At 43.2% G+C, this 26,481-nt stretch overlaps 1 protein-coding gene across 1 annotated transcript in view; it reads left to right on the top strand.

Moving 5' to 3' along the window:
- Positions 1-26,481, top strand: part of DCDC2 (doublecortin domain containing 2) — a 160,661-nt gene that overhangs the window by 41,161 nt on the left and 93,019 nt on the right. The window contains exons 3-7 of the mRNA XM_047101272.1: positions 7,213-7,289; positions 7,437-7,568; positions 10,984-11,130; positions 13,177-13,231; positions 19,487-19,646. Of these exons, the coding sequence (XP_046957228.1) occupies positions 7,213-7,289; positions 7,437-7,568; positions 10,984-11,130; positions 13,177-13,231; positions 19,487-19,646 (571 nt within the window). The remainder of the gene's footprint in view (positions 1-7,212; positions 7,290-7,436; positions 7,569-10,983; positions 11,131-13,176; positions 13,232-19,486; positions 19,647-26,481) is intronic.

Here is a 26,481-nt window from a genome sequence, read left to right as displayed (position 1 = left end):
TCATCAGGGATATGCAAATCAAAATCACAAGGAGATACCAGTTCACACGTATTAGTCCATTATCAAGAAGACAAGAAATGACAGTGTTGGTGCAGATGCGGAGAAGTAGGAACCCTTGTGCACTGTTGGTGGGAATGTAAATTGGTGCGGTCACTGTGGAAAACAGTATGGAGGTTCCTTCAGCATCATAGGATCCAAAAATTCTACTTAGGGGTATTTTCTGAAGAAAATAAAAACATTAATGAAAAGATATATGTATCCCCATGTTCATTGCAGCATTGTTTACAAAAGCCAAGATATTAAAACAGCCTAAGTGTCTATCAATGTGTGAGTGGATAAAAATTGTGAGATATATATTTGTATATATAATTATAAATATAAGGGAATATTATTTAGCCACAAAAAAAGAATGAATTCTTGCCATTTGACAACATGGATGGGCCTCAAGGGCATTATGCTAAGTGAAAAAAAAATCAGGGAAAGACACATACAATATGATCTCTCTTCTGTGTGCAGTTAAAAAAACCCCATAAAACAAGCTCATAGATAGAGTACAGATGGGTGATTGTCAGAGGTGAGAGGGTGGGTAGGAGAAATGGGTGAAGGGGTCAAAAGGCAAAAGAAATTATATAGAAAGAATTGAAGTATAAAAGGAAAGTACCCTTATTGCATCCCCTCACTTATCCTACTCCAGTGCACCCTCCAAGACTAACCACACTTAAAAATTTCACTAAACCTGAGTGGCTTAGTTTGTTAAGCGTCCGACTCGTGATTTCTGCTCAGGTCATGATCTTGCAGTTTGAGGGTTTGAGCCCTGCATCAGGCTCTGTGCTATTTTAGAGCAGAGCCTGCTTAGGATTCTCTCTCTCCGTCTCTGTTCTTCCCCCACTCACACACTCTCTCAAAATAAATAAATAAAACTTTAAAAAAAGTCACTATGTGTTTATGAGGGTGTATACATACATGTACATGTTACGCATGTACATAATGACATGGGATTTTTACATATAAAAATCATGATGTTTAGCGTATCTTTCAGTTTTTGTTGTCATGCTGGGAACAATAGTTCCCTACAACCTTCTACCTTCTTACCAGAAGCAGAACTATCCCTGGGAGGGGGACGACCTTTAATAATAGAAACACAATCTTTTTTTTTTTTTTTAATTTTCTTTTTTTAATGTTTATTTATTTTTGAGACCGAGGAAGACGGAGTGCGAGTGGGGGAGGGGCAGAGAGAGAAGGAGACACAGAACCCGAAGCAGGCTCCAGGCTCTGAGCTGTCAGCACAGAGCCCAACGCGGGGCTCGAACCCACGAACCGTGAGATCATGACCTGAGCCGAAGTCGGAACCTTAACTGACTGAGCCACCCAGGCACCCCAGAAACACAATCTTGATACAAGCACGGAAGATGCATTTTCTTTATCAAAATATGTCCCAATTATTAGAATTTATTTCCTCAGATATGAAAAAGGGACACATAGTGATAGGAAAAGGGTGCAATTTTTGTGTCTCAGAAGGTCTGTGTTAATCCGTAGGTTAGAATGTGGCAAAACTCACAACCGAGATGCAGTGTAAGACCATTGGTAGAAATCCAAGGAGAGGGTGAGTCAACTATTCTTTAGGAAAGTTTGGTTATTGTCCTCACATCTTGTTCTGCGCCTTTTCTTGTCCCATTTCTCTTTTAGTCCATGTGTCTGGAGTATCTCCATGAGAAATGGCTTCATTCCATGAAGCTTAGGAGAGATTCCCAGCATGAAATCCCCTCTGACAGAGGAATTTTCCAGTTATTTATTATCATAGAAACCATCACATCATACTGTCACCATCCATCAGGCATCTTGGCCAGTCTTTCTTCAATATTATTACTTAAAAAATAGTAATATTGAAAAACAAGGATAATTATTTTAAAAAACACTTCTTTTTTTTAATGTTTATTTTTCAGAGAGAAAGAAAGTGTGATCGGGGGAGGGGCAGAGAGAGAGGGAGACACAGAACCCAAAGCAGGCTCCAGGCTCTGAGCTGTCAGCACAGAGCCCGATGCAGGGCTTGAACTCAAAAATGGTGAGATCATGACCTAAGCTAAAGTCAGACGCTTAACTGACTAAGCCCCCCAAGCGCCCCTGAAAAACTTCTTTAGGACAATCCCTAATTAGCCTAGTTTGGACATGTCTGCTATATTGACTCCTAGGCGAGTTGTTTTCAACTCTGGTTGAAACTCTGGTCTTTTATAAATGTTTGGCCCTTTTCTTCTCATTTATCAAAAAATGGTGAAAATTAGGGGCGCCTGGGTGGCTCAGTCAGTTGAGAGTCTGACTTCAGCTCAGGTTATGATCTCGCAGTTTGTGGGTTTGAGCCCCGCGTCAGGCTCTGCATTGTCAGCACAGAGACCACTGTGGATCCTCTGTTCCCCTCCTCTCTCTGCCCCACCCTCCACTTGTTTTCTCTTTCTCTCAAAATAAATAAATAAAAACTTGTGAAAAATTGGTGAAAATTGATTAAATATTTTTGTAAAGGACTTTGTTCTCCTCTTTGATGCTGTGTGCCGTCTCTGCAAAGAAGTTAACAAAGTTTCCTCGAAGATTCCCATTTGGAGAACCTACTTTTTCTTCAATCCAAACAATAAGGAAAATACAGAGTTGAGATCTCTTTGTGTGGGTTGGCCTATATTTTTTTCAAAATAGCTTCATTACATTCCCCCCCCCCCCAAAATGCCTAAGTTTATCTTACGGATAGTCATAAAAACCTGGTATGTGTTCTTAAAAGTTATTTAATATTGACTTAAAAATTTTTATAACGGGTGTTCACGAGGGGTCAGTGGTCGCTAGATTTTTGGGATGGCATCTATTTAACAGCATTTCCTTAGGTCCTGAGACTGACTGTGATTTTCTCGGGCTAGATTTCAAGAGGTTTCAAGAGGGTGATGTAGCCGTGCTGAGATTTGAGGCAGGTGGATTCTCTGAAGCATTCAGCCTAACAGCCCGAGGGAGTGGTATTGCCACTTAGCTAATTAGTTCATGCAGCATCCCTTTGGGCTAGTTTAGCAGGATTATCACTATTTTTGCAGATTAAGAAAATGAGGCGTGAGGCTTTGAATTGGTTCACGTCAAAAGTTTTGGCAGTCAGTGCTGGAGTTTCAGAATTGTAGATCTTTACTCAGTTACTCCGTTTGCAGACTTTGGTGTTGTTGTTTCAAATATATATTTTCAAAGCAACAATTTCATTTTCATTGAGTTTATTTTTATAACAGATACATACTTTTTGAGTCATGTAGGTTTTAACTTGAATGTGACCCAGCTGTGATTATTGTCCTACTAAGTGTGATGTGGAATTTATGAACTTGAGTTAAATCACAAATAGACTTACCAGGTTCACATAAGCATTGTGGGCATTAAAAATTGTTTGATATGGGGGCGCCTGGGTGGCGCAGTCGGTTAAGCGTCCGACTTCAACCAGGTCACGATCTCGCGGTCCGTGAGTTCGAGCCCCGCGTCAGGCTCTGGGCTGATGGCTCGGAGCCTGGAGCCTGTTTCCGATTCTGTGTCTCCCTCTCTCTCTGCCCCTCCCCCGTTCATGCTCCGTCTCTCTCTGTCCCAAAAATAAATAAACGTTGAAAAAAAAATTTCAAAAAAAAATTGTTTGATATGGCCATCTGTGACATAAACACAATCTAAATAAGAAATGAGAGACGGGCACCTGAGTGGGTCAGTTGGTTGAGCATCTGATATCAGCTCAGGTCATAGTCTCACGGTTCGTGAGTTTGAGCCCCATATCGGGCTCGCTGCTGTCCGTACTGAGCCGTCCTCAGATCCTCTGCCCCCCTCGCTCTGCTCCTCCCTCCCTCACTCATGCTCTCTCTCAAAAATAAATAAAAACATTAAGGTAAAAGAAATGAGAGACACAGGGATCTTTTGGAAAGCACCTGTGATTTCTGTCTGAAGACTAGAGTCCTGGCTCACCTCATTCTAACAGAGTGGACATGTCTAATGCCCCTTTTGCCATCTTTCTCTTTAGAACTAGTTTCGAGAAGAATGTTAGCCAAGTATTTATTCAGTTAATACTTACCTACCCACCTGTTTACCTATCTAACTTGCACTGAGGGAATGACTCTTCTCTCCAGTCAGACTCTACTTGTCAATATCCAAATACACTGGTTTTTCCAAGGAAGTGCTGAACTCAGTGAAGAATCCAGGCAACAGGTCCGCTGTAAGCATGTGGGTCCAAAAGGAAAACTCATTTTCCTTGAGTTTATTTTTATAACAGATTATAACAGTTTTGAGTTTTGAATTGATTTTCACTTGACTTGATTCCATAGTCGTGGATTTGACAACTAACGTTGTAGCCAGTGGTCAGTCACTAATGAAAGCTGTTCCTGGCACCCAGGGGTCTGGGTTGCGAGTACCTCACATTCCATCCTGGGGTATATCCATCCCTCCATAACTAGGTGTGTTGCTTAACATTATAATCATATTTCAAATACTGTTTAAAGGGCAAGGGAAATTGTATGGGCTAATAAGAAAATTTACAAATTTATTTTTTTTTTAAATTTTTTTTTTCAACGTTTATTTTTTGGGGGACAGAGAGAGACAGAGCATGAACAGGGGAGGGGCAGAGAGAGAGGGAGACACAGAATCGGAAACAGGCTCCAGGCTCTGAGCCATCAGCCCAGAGCCCGACGCGGGGCTCGAACTCACAGGCCGCGAGATCGTGACCTGGCTGAAGTCGGACGCTTAACCGACTGCGCCACCCAGGCGCCCCGAAAATTTACAAATTTAAAAACATATTCTAACTTATTATTATGTTTTCCATTATCTAAAGCCATAATTCTCTAGGTTAGCACCAAGCGACCAATATTTCATTCCTGTTAAGGGTTCTGGAAAAGCTTCCCGTGTGTGCAGTTGATTTGACTTATTTTTTTGTGTGGGATTGAAGGTATTATTTGAAAATGCATTGTAAATTAAAAATCGTACTTTTTCCAAAAAGTTTGAATTGCTTTATACAATGGTCTTTTTTCTTTTTTTTTTTTTCAGTTGACATATGTTACTTGGATTATATATATTTTTTTAAAATTTTTTTTTCAACGTTTTTTATTTATTTTGGGACAGAGAGAGACAGAGCATGAACGGGGAGGGGCAGAGAGAGAGGGAGACACAGAATCGGAAACAGGCTCCAGGCTCCGAGCCATCAGCCCAGAGCCTGACGCGGGGCTCGAACTCACGGACCGCGAGATTGCGACCTGGCTGAAGTCGGACGCTTAACCGACTACGCCACCCAGGCGCCCCACTTGGATTATATTTTGAGATTCTTAGTATATCTGAAAACAGCCTAGTTAATCTAATTATAATGACTCAAATATCTCTTTAAGATTAATCTTTAGTTCAACTGGCTACTCATGAATATTTGGGGAAAAATTTGCCATGCAGAATGAGGAAAACAGCTATTATTCAGAACGGTGGTTTGATTTAATTCTAGTTAGAACTTATATACTCAGAACTATATAATTATTTCTAAATCATGTGTTTATGAATTTCTGTATATATTATATGTATGCTCTAAAGAAAAATAGCATATTTTAGTCAGTTTGACGAGAGTTTTGAAGTTATTTGTTTACATAACATATTCACCTTCACCTTCAAGAGTCCAACAATGAAGGTCTTTATCAAGGTTAAGAGGCAAGACATTTGGGGAAAAAAAAAGTATGAAATACGTGCTCAGTCTATTACTAGGTAATATTGAGAGTAACCCAAAAGGGACACAATAGGGGGCAAGCAGTTGAAAATCAAATACAGTAAAACTTGGATTGCGAGTAACTTGTTCTGCCAGTGTTCCGCAAGACGAGCAAACCTTTCTGATAAATGAGCTGTGTCTTGCAATAGGAGTCATTCAGGACGCTGAATGTCACATGATCACAACTGAGCCAATGGTTCTTGAAATTCAGTTTGATGTACAAATGCTTTGGATTACAAGCATGTTTCCAGAACGAATTATGCTCACAAACCAAGGTTTTACTTTAATAAAATGTGTCCCACGTCAGACGATGGTAAGTGCAATGGGAAAACTGCCGGGAGGGGCAATAGGGAACCAGGATGTGGCGGCAGCTTTAAGTCAAGCAGATGACTAGTGGATGGAGTAGAGGCAGCTGGGGACAAAATCAAGGTCAGGGTTGGCTCTATAAAGGGTCCTTATGAGACAGGCAGGAAAGGAGAAAAGTGGGAGAAGACGTGGATGAGGTGAGTTGTGGAGCGAAGGCAGCTCCAAGGGGTTCATGTCTGTTGGCCCCAATTTCCTTAAGTTTGGAAGGAAATGATCTGCTAAGTGTGTCTGGAATGGAAGTTTAGAGTTCAGAGTGAGAGGGAGGGATTCGGACAGCTCATTGCTGGAAAAAACACAAGTAGTTGACGGGGAGGAGAGGGCTACTGGGAGCTAAAACCTGGGCTCAGGAGCAGGTGTCCGGGGGCAGGGGTGGGGTGTGGGGATGGGGCTCCTGCTTCTCACCAGCAGCAGCCATGAGCCTGGAAGCAAAGACCCAGGAAAGTGGGCTGTTGGAGAGGGGAGCAGTGGAGTCCTTGGGGAGAATGTGATGGTGTCACATGCCCGGCGGGGGGGCCCCAGATTCAGCACGGGAGAGAAGTATGCTGTGACTGGAGAATTACTTTGTTTCTGTTTTATGGAAAGGAATGTATGAGGCCCCTGGGTGGCTCAGTCAGTTGAAGCATCTGACTCTTGACTTTGGCTCAGGTTGTGATCTCACAGTTCGTGAGTTCAAGCCCCATGTCGGGCTCTGTGCTAATGGTGCAGAGCGTGCTTGGGATTCTCTCTCTCTCTCTCTCTCTCTCTCTTTCTCTTTCTTTCCCCCTTCCCCAAAAATAAATAAACTAAAAAAATTTACTTGGCCAATCACTTCTAGAGTGTGTCTTTAAAAAAATAAATAAAAACATATAAAATGTTGCCTTAAAATTCTCACAGTAAGCCCAATTGTGAGGCAGTGTGCCAGAGCTTAAGGGAAATTTTTCTTGAGAGCTTTGTTAAGGGCAGGTAATATTGCAGGGCAGGTAATAATACCTTCTGGGCTCTATGTAAGTGGGGGGGAAAACAACAACAACAAGATCTTTAACAAGCCCATTCCTTGGACACCTGTAGTTTTAATTCCTAGGGAAAAAAAAAGAAAGAAAGAAAACTGAAGCTCAGTGATTTACATGTGTTTGTTTCTAAAGGTGAAACCGGTGATGCACAGGAGACTCAACGTGTCGGCTCGCTTCAGAAAACCGCTGCAGGAGCCCTGCACTATCTTGTAAGTTGGAGCCCTTTCCTATCGAGGTTGGCGGCTTGGTTGCTCTCCTTGTGGTTTGGAATTTGTTCCGTGGTGTTAAAAGTATGACCGTTTCCGATGGTGTGGCTCACTCATTTTTTTTTTCTCTCTCTCTTTTTCCCCCCCCAGCTTGATTGCCAATGGAGACCTCATAAGTCCGGCTTCTCGCCTTCTCATCCCTAGAAAAACCTTGAGTCAGTGGGATCATGTCCTACAGATGGTCACAGACAAAATAACTCTGAGGAGCGGGGCTGTCCACAGGTACATCAGGGCAATCTGACGGGTTTCATAACTGTTCAGGGTGACCCCAGCAGGCTCCGGAGTCACTGGTCCCCAGATTGTGAATTTCAGCTCTCCGGTGAGGCTCCATTTATCTGCCTCAGTTTCCCTATCTGTAAAATAAGTAGTAGTACTTACCTTATAGAGTCCTGTTAGAAGTGAGATAACCCACATAAAGAGATTAAGATAGTCCTTGGTACATAGTAGTGCATCCTCAAGTATTAACTGTTTTTGTTCTTTTAGTTTAGAGCCAATAGGTAAATGTCAACTTTCTTTTGGTTGAGAAGGAGTTTTTATTGAATGAGCTAGCTTCTTGGCTCTAATTAGCTGTCCTTTTTTCCAGGAGATATTTTTGATTCCTTGATGCTCAAACCTATTTGCCTAGCATAAAAAGTCAGAGATGAGCAGGTTTGAATGGGTTAAGGCGGAAGGAGGTAGGTTAGCTCCAGAGCCCGTGCTCTTCACTTCTAAGTTATTCTGTAAATAAATGCCACAAATTTATCTTCCATTATATATGAACTGTCTGTATTACATTTGCATTTTTATCTTATTGATTTAGAGACACTCTTTACGTAGTAGGGAGATTGGCTCTTTCTCATAATGAGTTTTTAAGAATTTTTTTTAATGTTTATTCATTTTTGAGAGAGACAGAGACCGAGCATGAGTGGGGGAGGGGCAGAGAGAGAGGGAGACACAGGATCCGAAGCTGGCCCCAGGCTCTGAGCTGTCAGCACAGAGCCTGATGTGGGGCTCGAACTCATGAACCCTGAGATCATGACCCGAGCTGAAGTCAGAGGCTTAACTGACTGGGCCATCCAGACGCCCCTCTCATGAGTTTTAAATATATTTCCAGTTTATGTCTTTGATATTCCTTGTGTTTTTTGTTGTTTTTTTTGGGGGGGGGTATATAGTTAAGTTGAATTTTGGTGCAAATTTTCAATCTGACGATCATTAAGTTTTATGACTAGTTTAGGTTTTTCCCATTCCAAGATTATAAAAATATCCTGTAGTGTTTTCATCTTGTACTTTTAAATTTCACCTAAAACTTTGACCCTTCTGGATTTTATTTTGGTGTCAGGAGTGAAGGCAGAACCCAATAGTTTTGTGTGTGTGTGTGTATATATATATATATACATACATATATATATATACACTTATATTTATATTTATATTTATATTTATATTTATATTTATATTTATATTTATATTTATATTTATATATTTGTTAGATATACAGTTGTATTTTTTGACATATACATAAATGTAAACCCGCTCAATAAATAATATAAAGCATGCAAAGATCTATACACACAATTGTATGCCCAGATACACCTGTTCGTACATGTACTGGTATACACAAATAAAATACATGCGAGTATAAATGCAGAAATGAAAATATATGTCCCCCCCCCCCCCCCCGCCCCATACTTGAATACTTGGAGAAATTTAATTCTCAGTGCGATGCCAGATAGGAGTGAGGTTTGGTTGCTGGTCACTGGGGACATGCCCATTTTCCTTTCACAGAACATTAAAAAGTCTCCTGGTTGGACCCTCCCTGTGCTTCAGTATATGTATATATCAGAAGCATCCCATTAAAATTGGTTCGACTCCCTGTGTATGTGTCTTGCCTTTTGTAACAAAGGGAAGAAGCAGGTTAACGAAAGTCCTGTAAATGAAGGCTAAAACGTGGGTTAGAATTTACTCACACCTGTAACTACCTGCAGAAGAAATCAGTCAAATCTTGGCTACTTCCAGATCCAGAGTGAAGCCGCCTTTTAATTTCAAGCCATAAAAGTGAACTACTGACTCAGATCTTCCTGTTGTGGAGGAAGATGAAGGTCTGGGTCCAGGCCAGTGGTTGTCAGCCAGGGGCCATTTGGCAGTGTCCAGAGTCCTTTCTGTTAGTCACACCTGGGGACAGGGCAGCTACTATTCCATCTAGTGGGTGGAGGTGGGTGCTGTTAACATCCTACAGTTAGTTCACAGGCAGGCTCCCCTCACCCCCAACAAAGAATTGTCTGGTCCAACAGGCCAGTAGCATCACTGCTCAGAAATCCTGGTCTGGGTTGAACGGCAGGAAAACCAGAAAATCTGGGTTAAGTGTTGGTATTTAGACTCGTAGGGATAGAATTACAGTGCTCGAAAGAAGGAGCATCTTTATACTAAATCCATCCGTACACATTTTGGGGGTTCTGTGGCTGTTTTCTTTGTACTTTCTGGCTCCTTTTGATATGGCCATTTACAGAATCAGTAAAGAAGCAGACAGATCATTGCCTTTTCTTTTTTTTTCTGTGCAAATGTCACTAACCTTTATTAGGTAATATAAGAAGTCTGAGAATTTTCTTTAGTGATTATCTTGAAATCCTTCCAGTCACTAACTCCTCTGTTTATAACCTTCAGGAATAGGCATTACTTCTCTGGTGTTGTTTTCTAATAGTCTGCTTTTTCTTGTTCTTCAGGGGGAGAAAAAAAGATTCTGTGGACACGTTTAAATCGTCTAGCAGAGTTATCACTGTTCTTTTAATAAGTAACATATTCCTTGTAGTGTGCAGCAGTGGTTTTACAGTAAAGGGAAGTCCTTGTGAAATCCCTTGATTCTGGGAAGATGAGGGGAGGCCAAAAAAAAAAAAAAACAAAAACAACAACCCAAAAAGGAAGAGGCGGGAATGCTATGTGGTTCTGCACCATTAATCCTGGTCATGGGCTCCTTTGCCTCTTGTTGTCTGACCCCATTTGTGTGTTTGGATGTACGATTTTGGCTGAGGGCTCTTGCACAGAATGCAATAAGTTTGTCAACCTGACAAATAAATTAAGAAAATAAATTTAAAAAAATTTTTTAACGTTTATTTTTGAGACAGACAGAGAGCATGAACGGGGGAGGGTCAGAGAGAGGGAGACACAGAATCTGAAACAGGCTCCAGGCTCTGAGCTGTCAGCACAGAGCCCGACGCGGGGCTCGAACCCACGGACCGTGAGATCATGACCTGAGCCGAAGTCGGCCGCTTAACCGACTGAGCCACCCAGGCGCCCCAAGAAAATAAATTTTAAAAGTGCTCGCAAAATAGAAATAGAAGAATCGATCTTCAGCGGGAGTGGATCTCCGTTTAAAGCCCCGTGTCCTGTACAAGTTCGTGCTCTCCGTCCCAAATCTTACTGTGGCAGCAAGACGGGATCCCCCTGTTGGATGGTTAAGGTTTCTTGGGAGGATGTCCTGTGCGGATTATAACGCTGGCATTTAATTGAAGCCAATGACTTTGAGGCACTTGTAATTCAATAATTAGAATTAGTAACAAATGAGCCAGCATAAGAGCAGAGGATTTTTACTGAACTTTGTAATGTTAAGTAGCTCTCTCATGCTTGTTAAGAGCTGAATTGTTGGCATTCATATTTTTGGCAGACTCTACACGTTAGAAGGAAAACTGGTTGCGAGCGGGGCCGAGTTGGAGAATGGGCAGTTTTACGTGGCGGTCGGCAGGGATCGGTTCAAGAAACTGCCTTACAGTGAATTACTGTTTGACAAGTCAACAATGAGAAGGTCTTATGGGTGAGTGTTCCCCCTCATTCGTGTCTCCTACTTTAGTTACCACTTGCAATAACCAGTCTAATGCTCACCACTGGTCTATCTTATATAATCTTACTGATTATCAGTTAGAATGGAAAGCATGGGGAAGATATCTATATCTATATCTATATCTATCTATATCTATATATCTATATATATATATCTATATATCTATATATCTATACATATAGCTATTGTTTTTGCCGAGATTGGAGATTTATTTTTTTTTGCACAAAAATACAATTTTGGGGAATCTATGAAAGACAATATAGTATTTTTTAACCGTTCACTTATGAAGTCATAGTAAATATAAAGGCTTATTTTTGTGAAGGAGACACGGCAATGGACTTCTTTGTAGCATACATTATTAGACATTTAATAATGTCTCCACTGTTTAGCTGCACAAGATAATTTTTTAGTTGGTGGATATACAAGCATCTAAAAGTTTAAAACATTTAAGTTTAAAAACAATATTTTGTACTCCTTTTAATTTTTTTTTTAAGTTTATTCATTTTTGAGAGAGAGAAAGAGCGTGAGGGTAGGGGCAGAAAGAGAGGGAGACACAGAATCCGAAGCAGGCTCCAGGCTCTGAGATGTCAGCATGGACTGAAGTCGGACACTTAACTGACTGAGCCACCCAGGTGCCTCAGTCCTTTCAATAATAGGAAGAGATAAAAGCGATATAATTCCACTTGCATAAGTAAATAAAGCAGTGATACAGAGTATAATTATGACATGCAAACTTGTAAATACACTTAAAAATTTTTTTTAAATTTAATTTTAGAGCAAGCGAGAGCTTGCGAGAGTGGGAGAGAGAGAATCCCAAGTAGGCTCGAAGCTCAGTGTGCCAAAATCAAGAGTCGAACGTCTGTCTGCTCAACCAACTAAGCCACACAGGCACCCGTAAAGATTACCCTTTTAATTGCATGCAATACTCTGTTGCCCCTTTTTTTCTCTATGAGATGTCCTGTGTCTGTGAAGGGTGCCTCACTCCAGGTGAGTTGATGGCTGGCAAAGGCATCAGTTCAGAGCCCTGGTGGATGCAGGCGCCCCTTGGTTTGCCTGTGGTGCTGCTTTTTCCAGTGGTTCTGTGGCCACTTCGCTATCAGAAACGGACTCTTTGTGGTTGTCCTCTGCTAGGGTGTGTGACAGACACTTGTGCAGACAGAGCACAAGCTTTATCAAGCTATCAGGAGAGACCGGCCGAGGGTTTCTAAATAAGTAAGGGATGAAATGGAACTTCAGGGGGCAGTGTTTGGGGTGTGCAAGAGCACGTGGTTTTCCAGCACTTTAGAATTCTTTACCAGCACACTGATCGATGGCTGTCCTTACCCATCTACGAACTCAAACCCAGCAACACTGGGTTCGCCTGCCATGAGCCTCAGCGTGTACTTGAGGGCAGTGAGAGAGCTGTAGCTCGCAGGCGGCCTCACTCAACCGAACGAGTAAGACCTTTATGGACGTGTGGTCTTGTTTTCAGAGGTTCACTGGGTTCCAAGACGCTTCCTAACAACACAGACATCTCTGAAACCGCATTCTTATAGCCAAGGAGAACTTTTATTTTTTTGTAGAGAATGACTGGTTTAGAAGCTCCCTGAATGGAAGCAAACACCAGTGTTTTGCCGTGTCTGAGCTTCTGCGGTCGACCCTGCAGACATTATGAAAAGAATGGAAATTTACTGTTTTTGACTCAATCTGGCAAAATTACTCAGCTTAGGAAATGACTTTTTGAAATGCATATAGAAAATTGGGGGATTTGAATAAAAATGCCATGAAACAATTTAAGGTGGTACTAAAAGTATAAGGGAGCATTGATTAAAATAGTTTAAAAATCTTTTGGAGGGCAATTTGGAAACCTTATGGTGGTCTTTGTGAAATTGGGAAAAAGTATGTGGTGCTTTTTGTGAGACACCGATGTCCGTCAACAGTTGACTTGCAGGTCAGGACAAGTTGGAATGACAATTATCTGGCATTACGTGTTACTTGTAAATAACGTTCAGATTTCTAAATTGCAATTTGTTTCTGCAGTCAGAAGTCTTCTTCACTACCTCCTATCGTAGGATCCAGAAAGTCTAAAGGGAGTGTAAGTATCAGATGCTTTACTCATTAATGTTCTATATTTCTATGTGATACAGAGAGACTGTCCCCTGGGTTTCAATTAAATTTGAAGAAATAAAACTTTACCTGCCTTGTGGCATGTGAGCACTTATGTGAAACAATGCTAGAACATTAGTGTTACAGCTAAGCTCTTCAAAGTGAACCAGCATTTTAATTTTTGTTTTAAGTTCGTTTGTTTATTTGTTTATTTTTGAGAGAGAACGGGAGTGAGGGAGGGGCAGAGAGAGAGAGAGAGTATGAATCTCAAACAGGCCCCAGGGGCTCGAATCCACCAACTACGAGATGGTGACCTGAACTGAAATCCAGATTCGGCCACTTAACCGACTGAGCCACCCAGGTGCCCCTTGAACCAACATTTTTAAAATACAGGTTTCTAAGCAGGCAGTCTTTTTCCTTGTGTACAGGCCTGATACAACTTACCTTGCAGTTGAAATCTGGGAAGTGATACATAAAAGTAGAAGAAATGCGGGGTGCCTGGGTGGCTCAGTCCATGAGGCGTCTGACTTTGGCTCAGGTTGTGATCTTGTGGCTCATGAGTTTGAGTCCCACTTCGGGCTCTGCTCTGACAGCAGGAGCCTGCTTGGGATTCTCTCTCTCCATCTCTCTCTGCCCCTCCCACACTTGTGCGTGCTTGCTTGCTCTCTCTCTCTCTCTCAAAATAAATGAACTTTTTAAAAAAAACCCAAAAAGTGGTGCCTAGGTGGCTCAGTTGGTTATGCCTCTGACTTTGGCTCAGGTCATGATCTCACGGTTTGTGGGTTCGAGCCCCACATTGGGCTCTGTGCTGACAGCTCAGAGCCTGGAGCCCGCTTCGGATTCTGTGTCTCCCTCTCTCTCTGCCCCTCCCCTGCTCATGCTCTGTCTCTCTCTTTAAAAAATAAATAAACAATAAAAAAATAAAAATAACAAACCCCCAAGAAGTAGAAGAAATGCTGTATTATGTTACATTAATTGTATTTCTCAGTCTGGTATTTCTGTCTCTGGCAAAGATTAAAGAGGAAGTCTTTGTTTAAAAAAAAAAAAAAGACAATCCTGTTGTATTTCTTTAAAAGATTGAGAAGCACTCTAAATATTTCCCTATCCATCATTCATCCACTTGCTTGTTATTTAACAAATAATTATTGTTTATTATTGTTAACAGTAATTATTGTTAATTCAGCAGATGTCCATTAAACTGCTCTCCTGGGGGAACTGTGACCAGCATTTAGTCCTAACTTCTTAGCCTGTGGTACCTCCTCACAGTGATGAGTCTCATCCCAGCTGGAGTGCTGCTGGGGTGGCTTTTTCTGGCTGAGGCTTCTCTTTCTGCTCTTTCAATTGAATTGCCTGACCGGCAGTGATCAGAATGGATTTGACATGTCCCCCTGTCTGAACATTTCCCCCTGATTTAACTACGCAAAGTTTTTCTGTTGGTATTTTGTGAAATAAGCTAATGCTGGGCACTGATACTGTTTAGGTATCTCCCCTCCCCTTCACCCCATTTTTGTGTATCATGCAAATCCTGTCAGTACAGAGCTCGATGTGGGACTTGATCTCACGAACCGTGAGATCGTGACCTGAGCCAAGATCAAGGGTCAGATGCTTAATGGACTGAGCCACCCACATGCCCCATGTTGGACTTACTTATTTGAGAAATCACTCTGCATGTGGTGTCTGCAGAGAAGTGGGTTGGGGAAGAACAGAGGCAGTGGGTGGCTGGACCCAGGCATGTGATGCAGGTGACCTGGTCAGGTGGCTGCAGGTGACATGGATGTCTGACCATTCTTCCTTGAGTATATTGTAGCTGTTGTCACTGAATGATGCATTCATCCAACAGGCATCTCTTGAGTGCATGTTATGTCCTGGGTATTGTATTAGTGCTTGTGCGGAGAGGGAGGCAGAGATTCTAGAGAAAACACGAAGTGTGTGGAACTTACATTCTAGAGGAGGAGAAAGAGAAACAAACAGACAGTGCATTTGGTATTAAGCTTGAGGATAAGGGATAAGCTTGAGGAAAGATACATCAAGGAATGGGAAGAGCAAGTGAGAGGATGTTGCAACATCTGGGTGGTCAGGACAGCCCTCCTTTAGGGGGTTGTATTTGAGCAGAGTCATAACGTGCCTGGCACATAACAGGTGCTCACTGAACCTGTCTAGGTGTGTGAATGACGGGCAGTGAGCTGCATGGAGAGACCGTCTTTGGTCAGTAATTCCAAAGTCACAAACTTAGTTTTTAACAGAAGGATTCATTTACTCCTTTCCTTTAATTAATTGGGTCCCTGGAGAATGTACATGTTTTTAAGATCATTAGCTGCTTGGCACTGAGTGGGGGTGGGAGAGAAGCGGCTAGGGGAGACCTAGCTCAGGGCTTTGGGAATCACTGCCGAGTCAGCGGGAAAAGCACCCTCAAATTCGTGATACGGATCAAAGGGGATGCAGAACTGGGTTTTTATGAATTCATTTCTCACCAGGCTTTCTAGGAATTGCTCTACTGCATGAGGAAGGGGAGTGCGGGAGGTGGCCTGATAGAGTTTAGTAAAAAAAAAAATAAAAGCGGGGCGGAAAGCTACCAGAGTCTGCACAGGGGGCCCCTGCTGGTGTGTAAGTGCCTAGCGCAGCCGCATCCACCCTGTGGTAGGGAGTGCGGGTGGTGAGGGCTTCTGGGCTCATGCAGGCCCTTCCAGAACCCCTAAGGAATGCCCCGTGCAGAGCTGGAGGAGACCAGAAAGCCATTCCTTACACGAACGCCTAGTGCTGGGAGAATCACAGACGCGAGCAGATGGAGAGTAATTTTAGCGTGCAGTTCTAGCCTTGAAAACAGAAGGAAGATATGCGTGGATGATGTTAAATTCTGTTCACAGTGGAAACACACCCCATCATATGGGAGGCTGTGGCGTAGCAGCCGGGACGCCCCGCGTAGTGTCAGGGTGCCTCCTAGTGGCAGATGTGCGAACTCAGAGATTTGAGAACTAAAACCAGAGGCTAAAAGTTGTTCTTGTTTATTACCATGTGGCTGTTACATCTTGCGATGAGTAGTTTACAGATTCCAATATTATAATTGGTAAAGTTCTGGTAAAAAAAAAAAAAAACCAATATGATTATCCGTGTATCCCAAAGTCACTGTGAAGCAAGATAAGGTCCAGATGTTTCCAAAGCTCTATTTTGCCTTTTGGGAAACTGAGTCCAGGATGGATAAAAGGGCTTTTTTTTTTTTTTTTTTTTTTGTACACTTGCCATCACCAGATTCACAAGTGAGAGAAATGCCAGCCTGATTCTGGGTCTACTTTCCTGCTTAGAAGTCTCCCTTTGGGGTGCGTCTCTGAAAGACACGCATGGCAGAGGCTGTCGCGTGAGGCAGATCCCTCGCGAAACTTGGTGTTTTATGGCCTCTGTGCCTTTGGCACCTGTTCATGGGGACTGGGAATGCGTTTCCTGTGGTCATGAGTTGAGTGGCCCTTATTGGAAAGAGCTGAGGGAACTATTTCAAAAAATCCCAGTTTCAGTAGAGTGAGGGGAGATGGAAGGGTTCTTTTCAGTTCTTTTGTTTATTTGAGCCAGCAGATTGCTTTTCCTGTCGGATACACTGATGTGTGTGGAGCAAGAGGCGGGGCAGTGGTCGAGATACCGCACGGGGTCCAGTGTTTGCATAGGACACGCTGTAAAATCAGGCTGCTTCTTGACTCCTTATTCTCAGGCATGTTGACCCAATTTGTCACTTGCAGGTGGTCTTTTCAGGGAATCATGCCATATTATAAATATTTGTAGTGCCTTGGCATCAGGCAGCTTCGTGTAGAAAAACCAGACCTGGGTAACTGTGAGAGAGTTAATCCCCTTTATCTGTAAAATGGTGACAGTAATACCATATTTGTGTCAAGTGGGTACTTAGAATGTAAGAAAGTACTCAACAATACTGCTTTTTCTGTACAAGATAGCAAAACTCCCCTCTTACCTATGCCCCCCCCAAATAGCCACAACTCTCTATTTATGTATCTATGTTATAAGTCACGTGTGGAAGTCTCAGAAAAGAAAGGAAGGTTCCTGAGAATGCAAGCTGGTGCTTCCATAATTGGATACGTGGATGTCGGTTTCCAAAGCTGTGCCTTATATTGTTGGAAGTCACCAGCCTTTCTTGATGCTCTCAAATCGCCCTTTTGAGTGTCCTTATCAGTAATGTAGTATATCAGAACTTCCTGTATAGTTTACAAGAGAGCTGGTTTTTAAAATCGTGTGAATCTCAGGCACTGTAGGATGGGGCTTCTATTTCTCCCTTGTGAAAATGACTTCTCCCAGACAGCTGTAAAAGGCCATCCTGCCAAGATTCAGAGAGGTTCTTCTACATTCAGCTTCGTTTTAATCCTTGGAAGTTCAACAGCATCTCTGAACATTCCAGTAGGCTTGCTAGAAGGGTTACTTCACTCATCCAAGGCTTTTAAAGTTTTAAAATCTCGGATGCATGGACTCGATTGAAAATAGGTGGGGATATGAGGCCTGGCTGATGGTTTTGGAATCTCTACTTAATCATGTTACCTGTCTGTCTCTCTGCCAGGCAGCCAATGGCCTTGTGAGAAAGAATGATTGGAGAAAAGGAAAGAAAAAAACCAACAACTCTGGTTGCTGTTAATGCAATAATTAAATGGAAACGTATGTTTAAATTGCAGCTGGAATAGGAAATTAAATTATGCAAAGGAGTGTTATAGATTTGGACAAGTTTTCATACTGTTAATAAATCTATGCATAATTCATTTTCTTGTAGGCTACGACAAAGTAGCATAAATAACTTCATTTGTAAGGCTGTGAATATTTCTACCCATAATTGGGTGATGGCTAAAACCATTTAAATGCTTCTGGATGGCTGAATATATAAATGTTTAAAATGAGCAGTTATAATAGGTTTCTAGGCAGATTTGTTTATTTAATATTACTGCATTTATTTTCAGATCCTAGCATGGTACAGATGTTGCATAAAGATTTCACCCAATATGGTGTGAGTTCAATATGATTTTTAAGAAAAAGAGACTAACTTTGCTCTTGGAAGAAGCACTCTGATGCTCACTGAGTAAATACTGCCTGACAGGCGCTGTACTAGTTATTTTATAAGTGTTACCATTTCCTTCTCGTGATGGACCTGAAGGCAGGTACGTTGGCCCCACGCAACTGCTGAGGAACCAGGATCAAAGAAGCCAGGAGTTAGTTAGCCCAGGGTCCCCTCGGTGGTTAGTGGCAGAGCAGTGGCTCTGAGCCAGGTGCTTTGGTCTCTGGAACTTTCATTCTTTCTACCACCTGCAGCCTCACGCTTTCTGCATGCAGGTGGGGTTAGCACCTGAGCACCGAAGGGACCAAGGTGCTCTTGGTAGGAGGGAGTTTCTTGCCGTAGGTATGGCCAAGCAGTGACGGAGTACGAACACAGCTGTTCGGTGGGTGCGTGTGGTAGCCACCCCTGTGGTGGGTTATGTGCCCCTGTCCTCCCTCCCCCGCCCCGGGAGCTGTTCTCAGGCCAGTGACGGGAGCCCTCGAAACTCAACCTCACCTTCGTGATAAGGAGCCTGCTTTGCAGATGCAGAGTCTTCATCTCCAGAGGCTCCGCCGAATGTGTGACAGTTGGTGGCTGCCTTTGCCCGGGTGTGGTCTTAAGCCGCTGTGTCTGTGTCACTCTGGATTTGTGATCTCCAGGGAGTGTGGCAGTCGCCGGCGGATGAGTACGGATTTGAGGATTTTTACAAGCATAGTGTGTGTGCCCTTGGATGATGACACCTGCACATTCACGGTGACCGCTGGTTGAGGAGGTGTCTCTAGACCGGTGAATCAAACTGAAGGCTGTCGCGATTCCTCAGCCGACAGATAGCTGCTGCTTTTTCCAGAAGTCACAGGAGGGAGAGGATGGTTAAGGCAGCGGCTTGCTGGCTCCATGACCTCATTGCTTCCTCTTTGCAATGGCGCGACACAGCGCCTGTCTCCCAGGGTTGTGAGGATTGAAGTAATTTTCTGGAATGTCTGGTACATGTTAAGTATTCAACACTTTTTAGCTATTATTTTTGTTCTCCTGCCTCTGTTAGACCCTTCCTGTGGCATTTGGAGAAGTTAACGTGGATATTAAGGTGGAGAGCGGGGACTCAGCAGAATCCATTCGTCTCCCGCCCCTGCCCCTGCCGCGTTTACTGCTGGTTAATGACTCGTATGGACCAGGAGTTGCTTTGGGATTTCGTTAGCCAATGGTAAGGGTCTCCAATCTTTTGCCACTTAGGGAAATGATCGTCAGTCCAAGTCAACAGTTGGATCCAGCGACAACACATCCCCTCAGCCCCCGAAGAGGAAAGGGAAAAAAGAAGTGAATTTGGAAAAACCCAAAAAAGGGAAACAAAATGTAAAGTTAAAGAATTCACCACAGATAGTTCCAGACAGTGGTAAGTTTGTCCTTCCTGCTATTACATTGTTTTTATTGTTTATCCTCTCAAGGCTATGATACGATTTTGATTCTTAAATAGATCTGTTTCTCTGGACCTGCAGAAGATACTCCTGACCATCACGTGGGAGAGTTTTCCAAGGAAGAATCTTTTTGTGTACAAGATTCTTCTGTTTTTCCTGCTAAGTTTCTGTTTATAGTTAGAGGTCGTGTACAAGGACACGGGTTCTGAGATAAAATATTTCTTGTGGTGGTCTTATATCAAAGAAAAAGGTAAATTTTGTCATCCTTTTCTTCTGTTGAAAGGGCTTGATTGACGTTTTGACCAACTACTGTTGACATTGGTCTCTCTCTCATGTGTCTACAACCCTCGTCCACATCGATCATGAGTTACTGTCAGTCACAGCTTCCTTTCTCCGAAAAGATGTTTTACTAATTTTACTGATACCCAAGAGGATACTATAAAACTTTGCCAGTAGACTGGTTCTGTGTCTTGCATTAGCAGATACAGAAATAATTCTAAAATAAATTCTAAAAAAATAAATAATTCAAAAATAAAATAATTCTAAAAAAATTCTAAAAAATAATTCTAAAAAAATTTTCATTGGTACGAAATTTGTGCAGTCAGATTGTGAACTTTCACGGTGGTTTTGGGAAGGTGGGCTCTTTTTGGCCTCATCCCATGCATAGTGTCAGCAGGGTGAGCCTGCAGGCGTGGAGGGCTGGCCGGGCCACTGCTCCCCACTCACCCCAGGATCCACTCACATGCCCGCAAGGGGCCGGGCTGGGCACCCAGGAAGACGAGGGATGGGCCGTGGTTTCGAGTTCCTGGCCAGTGCTCTGTCTTCCACCTGGGAGCTTCAGCTTATTTTGAGGTCGACGCGCAGAGTCACATTAGAATTCCGGCTAACGTGGGCCCCACAGCTGAGGGGACACGGGAACTTATAGGGGTCCACATGATGTGGTCCCCGTGGTGGAAGAGTTGTCGGGAAGCCGCATGAGACTAAAGAAACAGGCTGCCCGAGTGAGCCAGTGACAGAGGAGACAATGGAGGGGGCTTGACCTCTTTAAGGTTTCGGTGACAGAAGACCAGCTGGGGACGGGGAGTCCTAGATTCTGGTTACAGTTCTGCTATGGACCTTGGCCAAGTCACTTTTGGGGGCCCCATCAGCTATCTACAAAATGTGGGTTCATGATAAGGTTTTGTGTTAGGGGCACCTGGGTGACTTAGTGAAGCATCTGACTCTGTTTTTTTTTTTTTTTTAAGTTTATTTATTTATTCTGAGGGTGGGGGAGGGGCAGAGAGCGAGGGAGAGAGAGAGAATCCCAAGCAGGCTGTGCGCTGTCAGCGAGGAGCCCGATGTCGGGTTTGAACTCACACCGTGTGATCACGACCTAAGCCAAAGTCAGACACCCAGCTGAATGAACTACCCAGGTGCCCCAAGCATCGACCTCTTGATCTCAGCTCAGGTCTTGATCTCAGGGTCGTGAGTTCAAGTCTCACATTGGGCTTCACACTGGGTGTGATGCTTACTGAAAAAAAAAAAGAAAAAAAAGGATCTTGCTTTAAAGTTTGCTTTTGTTTTAAGTTTGTATAATCCCTTTTGGTGGCTATGAAACAGGGGAGGCCAAGGTAAAACGTAGTCAACAAATGTTTAGTGAATGTGTGCTTGATGGCAGGCACCAAACAAAGAAAGCTGGCCTACAAGAACATGGCATTCCATGTTCATGAGCATTAAAAATAAGAGGCTTTATGTCAGTCATTACACTAGATGGTGAAGCCCCCTGTGCTGTGTCTTCCTACCAGTTGTCTTGTTTTTATTCCTAACACCAGGCACAGATCTGATAGGAGACAGTAAATATTGGGGAATGAACGTTGGACATCCCAACATAGATCAGTCTCTGTAATACTTTGAAACCCATGATGAAGTAGGACCTCTTTTAAACTTTCACAGATATTTTTTACTAAAGGCTTTTGGAAAATGTTACTTGCTTATTTTCTCAGAGGCTCTTCTTAGCCTGTGAAAAATCCCAGTTCCTCCCTCTAACATACGTCTATTTTTATGTTATTTTAAATATTTTTAATGTTTATTTATTTTTGAGACCGAGAGACAGAGCACGAGTAGGGGAGGGGCAGAGAGAGAGAGAGAGAGAGAGAGAGAGACACGGAATCCCAAGCAGGCTCCAGGCTCTGAGCTGTGAGCACAGAGCCTGACGCGGAACTCAAACCCACAAACTGCGAGATCGTGACCTGAGCTGAAGTCAGACGCTTAATCAACTGAGCCACCCGATGTATATCCATTTAAAGTCTTTCAATTTAGTAGTTGTTTCTAAGAAGAAAGGGAACTTTTACCTTGTTTCTCTTCTGTGGGGAGACCTGGAATCACAAGTCTGTGTCAACAGTTCCCTCTTTCACTGGAAAGTGACCTTTATTAAAAAGTTAGATGATCGGGATTTTTGCTTTTGTAGAAATCTGCGGTTTCCAGCAATAGCCGTATCGGCATGGGGATGAAAATAACCCGTTGAACGTTGAAGCGCGTCGTTTCTTTTTAAAGCGCCAAGAGAAGGTAGAAACCCATGGTTGTTCTCCTGTGTTTGGAGAGCCTGGCTGGTGTTTTAGATAATTGCCCATGGTAAGTGTGTGTGTTCCAGGGACATGTTACAACGTGTGGACCATAGGTTTCTAACCGCCAGATCTCACTGTTCCATGGAACGACGGCTAGTGTCTGTCAAGTGACGGTTTTGAGGAGTGGATTTTTTTCCCCAGTAAGAAACTTACGTGATCTGTTTAAGTTTCTTCAGTACATATAAGCGTATATAAGAATTGAGATGAAGCATTTTGTGTCTTTTCATCTTGATAGAAAGAACATGTAACCTGGAAGATGAATCTTGGCTTCCCAAAACAATTTTTTCCAGGGAAAATGAAAAAAAAAAAAAAAGATTTTGTGCAGTTCACTAGATTAAATCACCCCTTGACAAGCATAAGGATATTAGCATCAAGTCCATGCTTTTGAAAGTTGAGCCATTTCCCCCTATCAGATCTCCCTCCAGATGTCTTTGGCTATCAGAATTTTCCAGGTTATAGTAGTCAATCTCTCTCTCTCTTTTTGATTCCTTAAGTCAACTTTCATATTCATTTTTTATTGCTATGGCTTTTTGCTTTAATGTCATTTATCCTAGTAGTTAGAACCAAGCCTTTGGATAGTCCTATCCCAAGGGGGCTCTTACTCTTTAGAAAAGTAAAAGCAAGAGGCACGGTAAGCAAAATGTACGGGAAGGTATGTGGTGAGTCAAGATGAGTGCAAAATGCAAGAATTTAATGCCATGTTGCATATTTGAAAGTTGCTGAGAGAGTAGATATGAAAAGTCCTCATTACAAGAAAAAGTGTTTTTTGTTTTTTTTTTTTGTAACTGGGTATGGTGACAGATGTTAACTACACTTACTGTGGTGATCCTTCTGTAGTATATATAAATACCGAGTAAAACACGCAAGCGAGATTTTGATGTTAGAGATGAAACATTTTTTCCCCCTACTTAGCGGTATTTTAAATTTGGAATTAAGTAATTGACTCAGTTTTCTTTCAAAGTGTTACGTTTTAGAGCGAGGATCAATGTCTAGTTCCTCTCCTATCATATGTTAAATTGTGCAAATTTTTGATCCAGTGATGGTCACCTATATTCTATTCTCATGTTAGTTTCAAAAAAGAGACTTGGTAGGCTGTCTTGATTTGCATTGTGATTAAGACTGTAGTCATACGTGTTGTCTCTTACTGTTGGTATTTACTGATGCTCGGGTTTCTGACGCTGTATGAATGAGCAGTGCTAATGTCTGTCTGTAGATGGCAATCTGCCTCTAATTTTAGGTCTTTTGCTTTTGCTTTTCTTTCTCCCTCCCTCTCTCTCTCTCTCTCTCTCTCTCTCTTTTTTTTCTTTCTGACTCTGTTTCTTTCCGTAATAGTAAAGCTTAATAATTCAAGCAGAGCTGTGACATATTTCTTCAGGGAAACAAATCCCATTTTCTTTCGGTAGCCAAGATGCAAACTAAGATTGGTTGGTGATTGATGAAGTTGGGTGTGAAATGCATTTTTAGTGCCGCATTTAAATATGAGCTTAACTGGCCGGCGTGATTTCCTTACACTTTCCACTTGATTTGCAGTGCCTTGAGATGCGTTTTAGAGGCTGTTAACTAGCTACACTTTCCACCATGAGCAAAGTAGTAATGATGATTGTTTTGAAAATAGTATTTTGGAATTGATGATATTCATTGGTATTTTAAATACTTTCTGCATGAGAAAAAATACTGTCTTTAGAACCATTGGAACAGGAAGTATAGTGAATTTAGGGCTCCTTAGAAATCTCAGACAGGCTGCAGAGAAAATAGCCTGGTCTGTGTTGCTGTGGCTTATGTGGTATTGACAATCATAAACACTTTTTTTAAAGCAGAGTTTTAAAATGTAAGCAAAAGCCAGACTTCTTGTTTCCTTCAAAGGATGTTTGATTCTGTTTGCGCGCACACACACACACACACACGCACACTCGTATCTTCCTTGATGTAGCTCCTGACACACACACACACACACCTCTGTCTCTCTCTCTCTCTCTCTCTCTGTCTCTCTCTCGTATCTTCCTTGATGCAGCTCCTGGCTTATTCCCAGCATCGTTTGGTGATCATTCCTAAGGAACTTGCCGTGTGGACTCCTGATGCATGATAGGGAGCAGGTGCGGGGCCGGGAGGAGATGTGTGAATGTCACGACCTTGCTGGCTGACTGCCCTCGAGCGGTCACACTCCTGAGTTTTCTAACAGCTACAACCTGCACACGGCTTGCTGTGTTGACCGGAGCACGCAGCGTTCGTGCGGTCGGTCTGTCGTCCTCACGGTCTGATCCCGGGGCATGGGAACTTGAGCTTTGGTCCAGCTGATGAACCAGCTCTGGCACTTGCGTGGTGGCTCCCCGTCACAGGGGGCTTTGGAGATGGGACAGGAAGCACATTTCCGAATGCGCCCCCCCCCAAGCCTCACCCTCTGTGGGGGATCGTGTATTTGAAGAACGCGCGTGAGAAGGCGCCAGGGTGAGTTCGCGAAACAGGACGCCGGTCACGTTTAAGAAGCTGTGCTAAGATTCAGGATTGCTTGGTGTCTGGCTCTGTCCACTCCCCTTGTGACGGGGAAACGCAGGCTTTTCATTCCCTCGCTGACCGTGACTTACCTCGCGGACAGTGTGGACTGTGGGATCTGGGTCAAAGTTTACTACGTCCAGTACTCCTGTGATAAAAATGTGTAAAGCAAGCCTTCTCCACATCTCAGTGACCCTCGTTGGGATGGCCTGTTGTCTGACAGAATTCTAGCACAGAGAGGATTTTGGTAATTTCTTGGAAGTCTTGTTTTGGGCCCCAAATTCTAATAAACTAGTTTGGGAATGTACATTTTGCTGTTCACCTCAGTACTGAGAGATTGGAAAATTCGAGGCTTGCTGAATACCAGTAAGATGTTTTGTCTTGGAGAGGAGAATCATTTTAAAAAAGAATCTTTTCATATCCTGCTTTCTTTCTTTTTAATGTTTATTTTTGAGAGAGAGAGAGAGAGAGAGCGAGCAGGGGAGAGGCAGGGAGAGAGGGGGAGACACAGAATCCAAAGCAGGTTCCAGGCTCTGAGCTGTCAGCACAGAGCCCAACGTGGGGTTTGAACTCACAAACCACAAGATCATGACCTGAGCCAAAGTCAGACGTTCAACCGACTGAGTCACCCAGGCGCCCCTTAATTTCCTGCTTTCTTACACACCTTATACACTGGAAGGAGAATCACCCTGAGAGAAGCATTCTTTCACAGCTCATGGAGGGTTGAGGCCTCTGCAGGAAACCTCTTTTGGGGACTGTTTTCTTTTTTTTTGTAGCCCAGGGATGGGGTGTAAAGTTACTTTTTTGTTTTCACGAGGAAGAGTCTGTAAGCTCTTGAGTTACATAGATGTTTCCAAACCTTTGGAAGATTTTACTCCACAAAGTTGTGTATAACCCGTAATGCACTTTATTTCTCACTCCAGACTCCTGTGTGCGTGCAGGTTCCCTGCCGTGTGCACTAACGTGTCTAGTGGGAAGGCGAGCTAGGAGATCCGTTTCAGAATGCCAGGGACCCATGTTACCCTGCTGCCGAAGCATGGAGAACTGCCCTCGGTCAAATTTCTGGCGTCCACCAAAGAGGGTGAGGGCAGGGATCCAGCTAACTGGGTGTGGGGTCTGAGGAAGAATGCAGATTTTGGGGGGCGGACACTGAGGCCTGGGATTAGGTGCTTTTATTATCTGATCCTCTTTGAAGAGGAGGGTGTTGGGATTGCCTCATCTTTACTTTTCCCCCTAGCTTCAGGCTTTGGCTTACCAACCTCCCTTCTCGCAGATGCCGCCCTTTATTGTAAGCAGGGCTCATTTCTTCTTGGCCCATCAGAGGCCCCAACAGATTCACAGTATTTCCTTGATTCCACTGCCTCCAGAGTTAGCTGTGAACGTTTCTGTAGCCTACTCTAGAGAAGACGTGGGTCTGCACCAATGGTGAACTTTTGGCTCACAAGAGACTCCTGCTTTTCCAGAAGAAGCTAAAACTGGGTTACCCCTTCTGGGCGTTTCATCACAAGTCTGTGGTAGGGCCCAGCCTGGGGCTTGGCTGGGGGCAGGCCTCCTGTCAGGAGTGTCTGTGCTGATCGCTGGGGGTGACAGGGAAGGCGGGGGGAGAAGAAACAGCCACTGCTCTTCCCAGCTCCCCATTTCTTCTGCTAGTGTGTAGTGAACCGAGACCAGGAAGGGCCTGGTCCTCGAGGGCGTCAGCAACTCCTCAGCCGCCAGTCTC

This window comes from Lynx rufus, unplaced genomic scaffold (genome assembly GCF_022079265.1).
Source record: "Lynx rufus isolate CCGP_SWC_20201006 ecotype Redwood Valley unplaced genomic scaffold, mLynRuf1.p SCAF_6, whole genome shotgun sequence".
Taxonomy (NCBI): Eukaryota; Metazoa; Chordata; class Mammalia; order Carnivora; family Felidae; genus Lynx; species Lynx rufus.
Note: the sequence above shows the minus strand (reverse complement) of the source record. Positions and strands in the feature narration are given on the sequence as shown.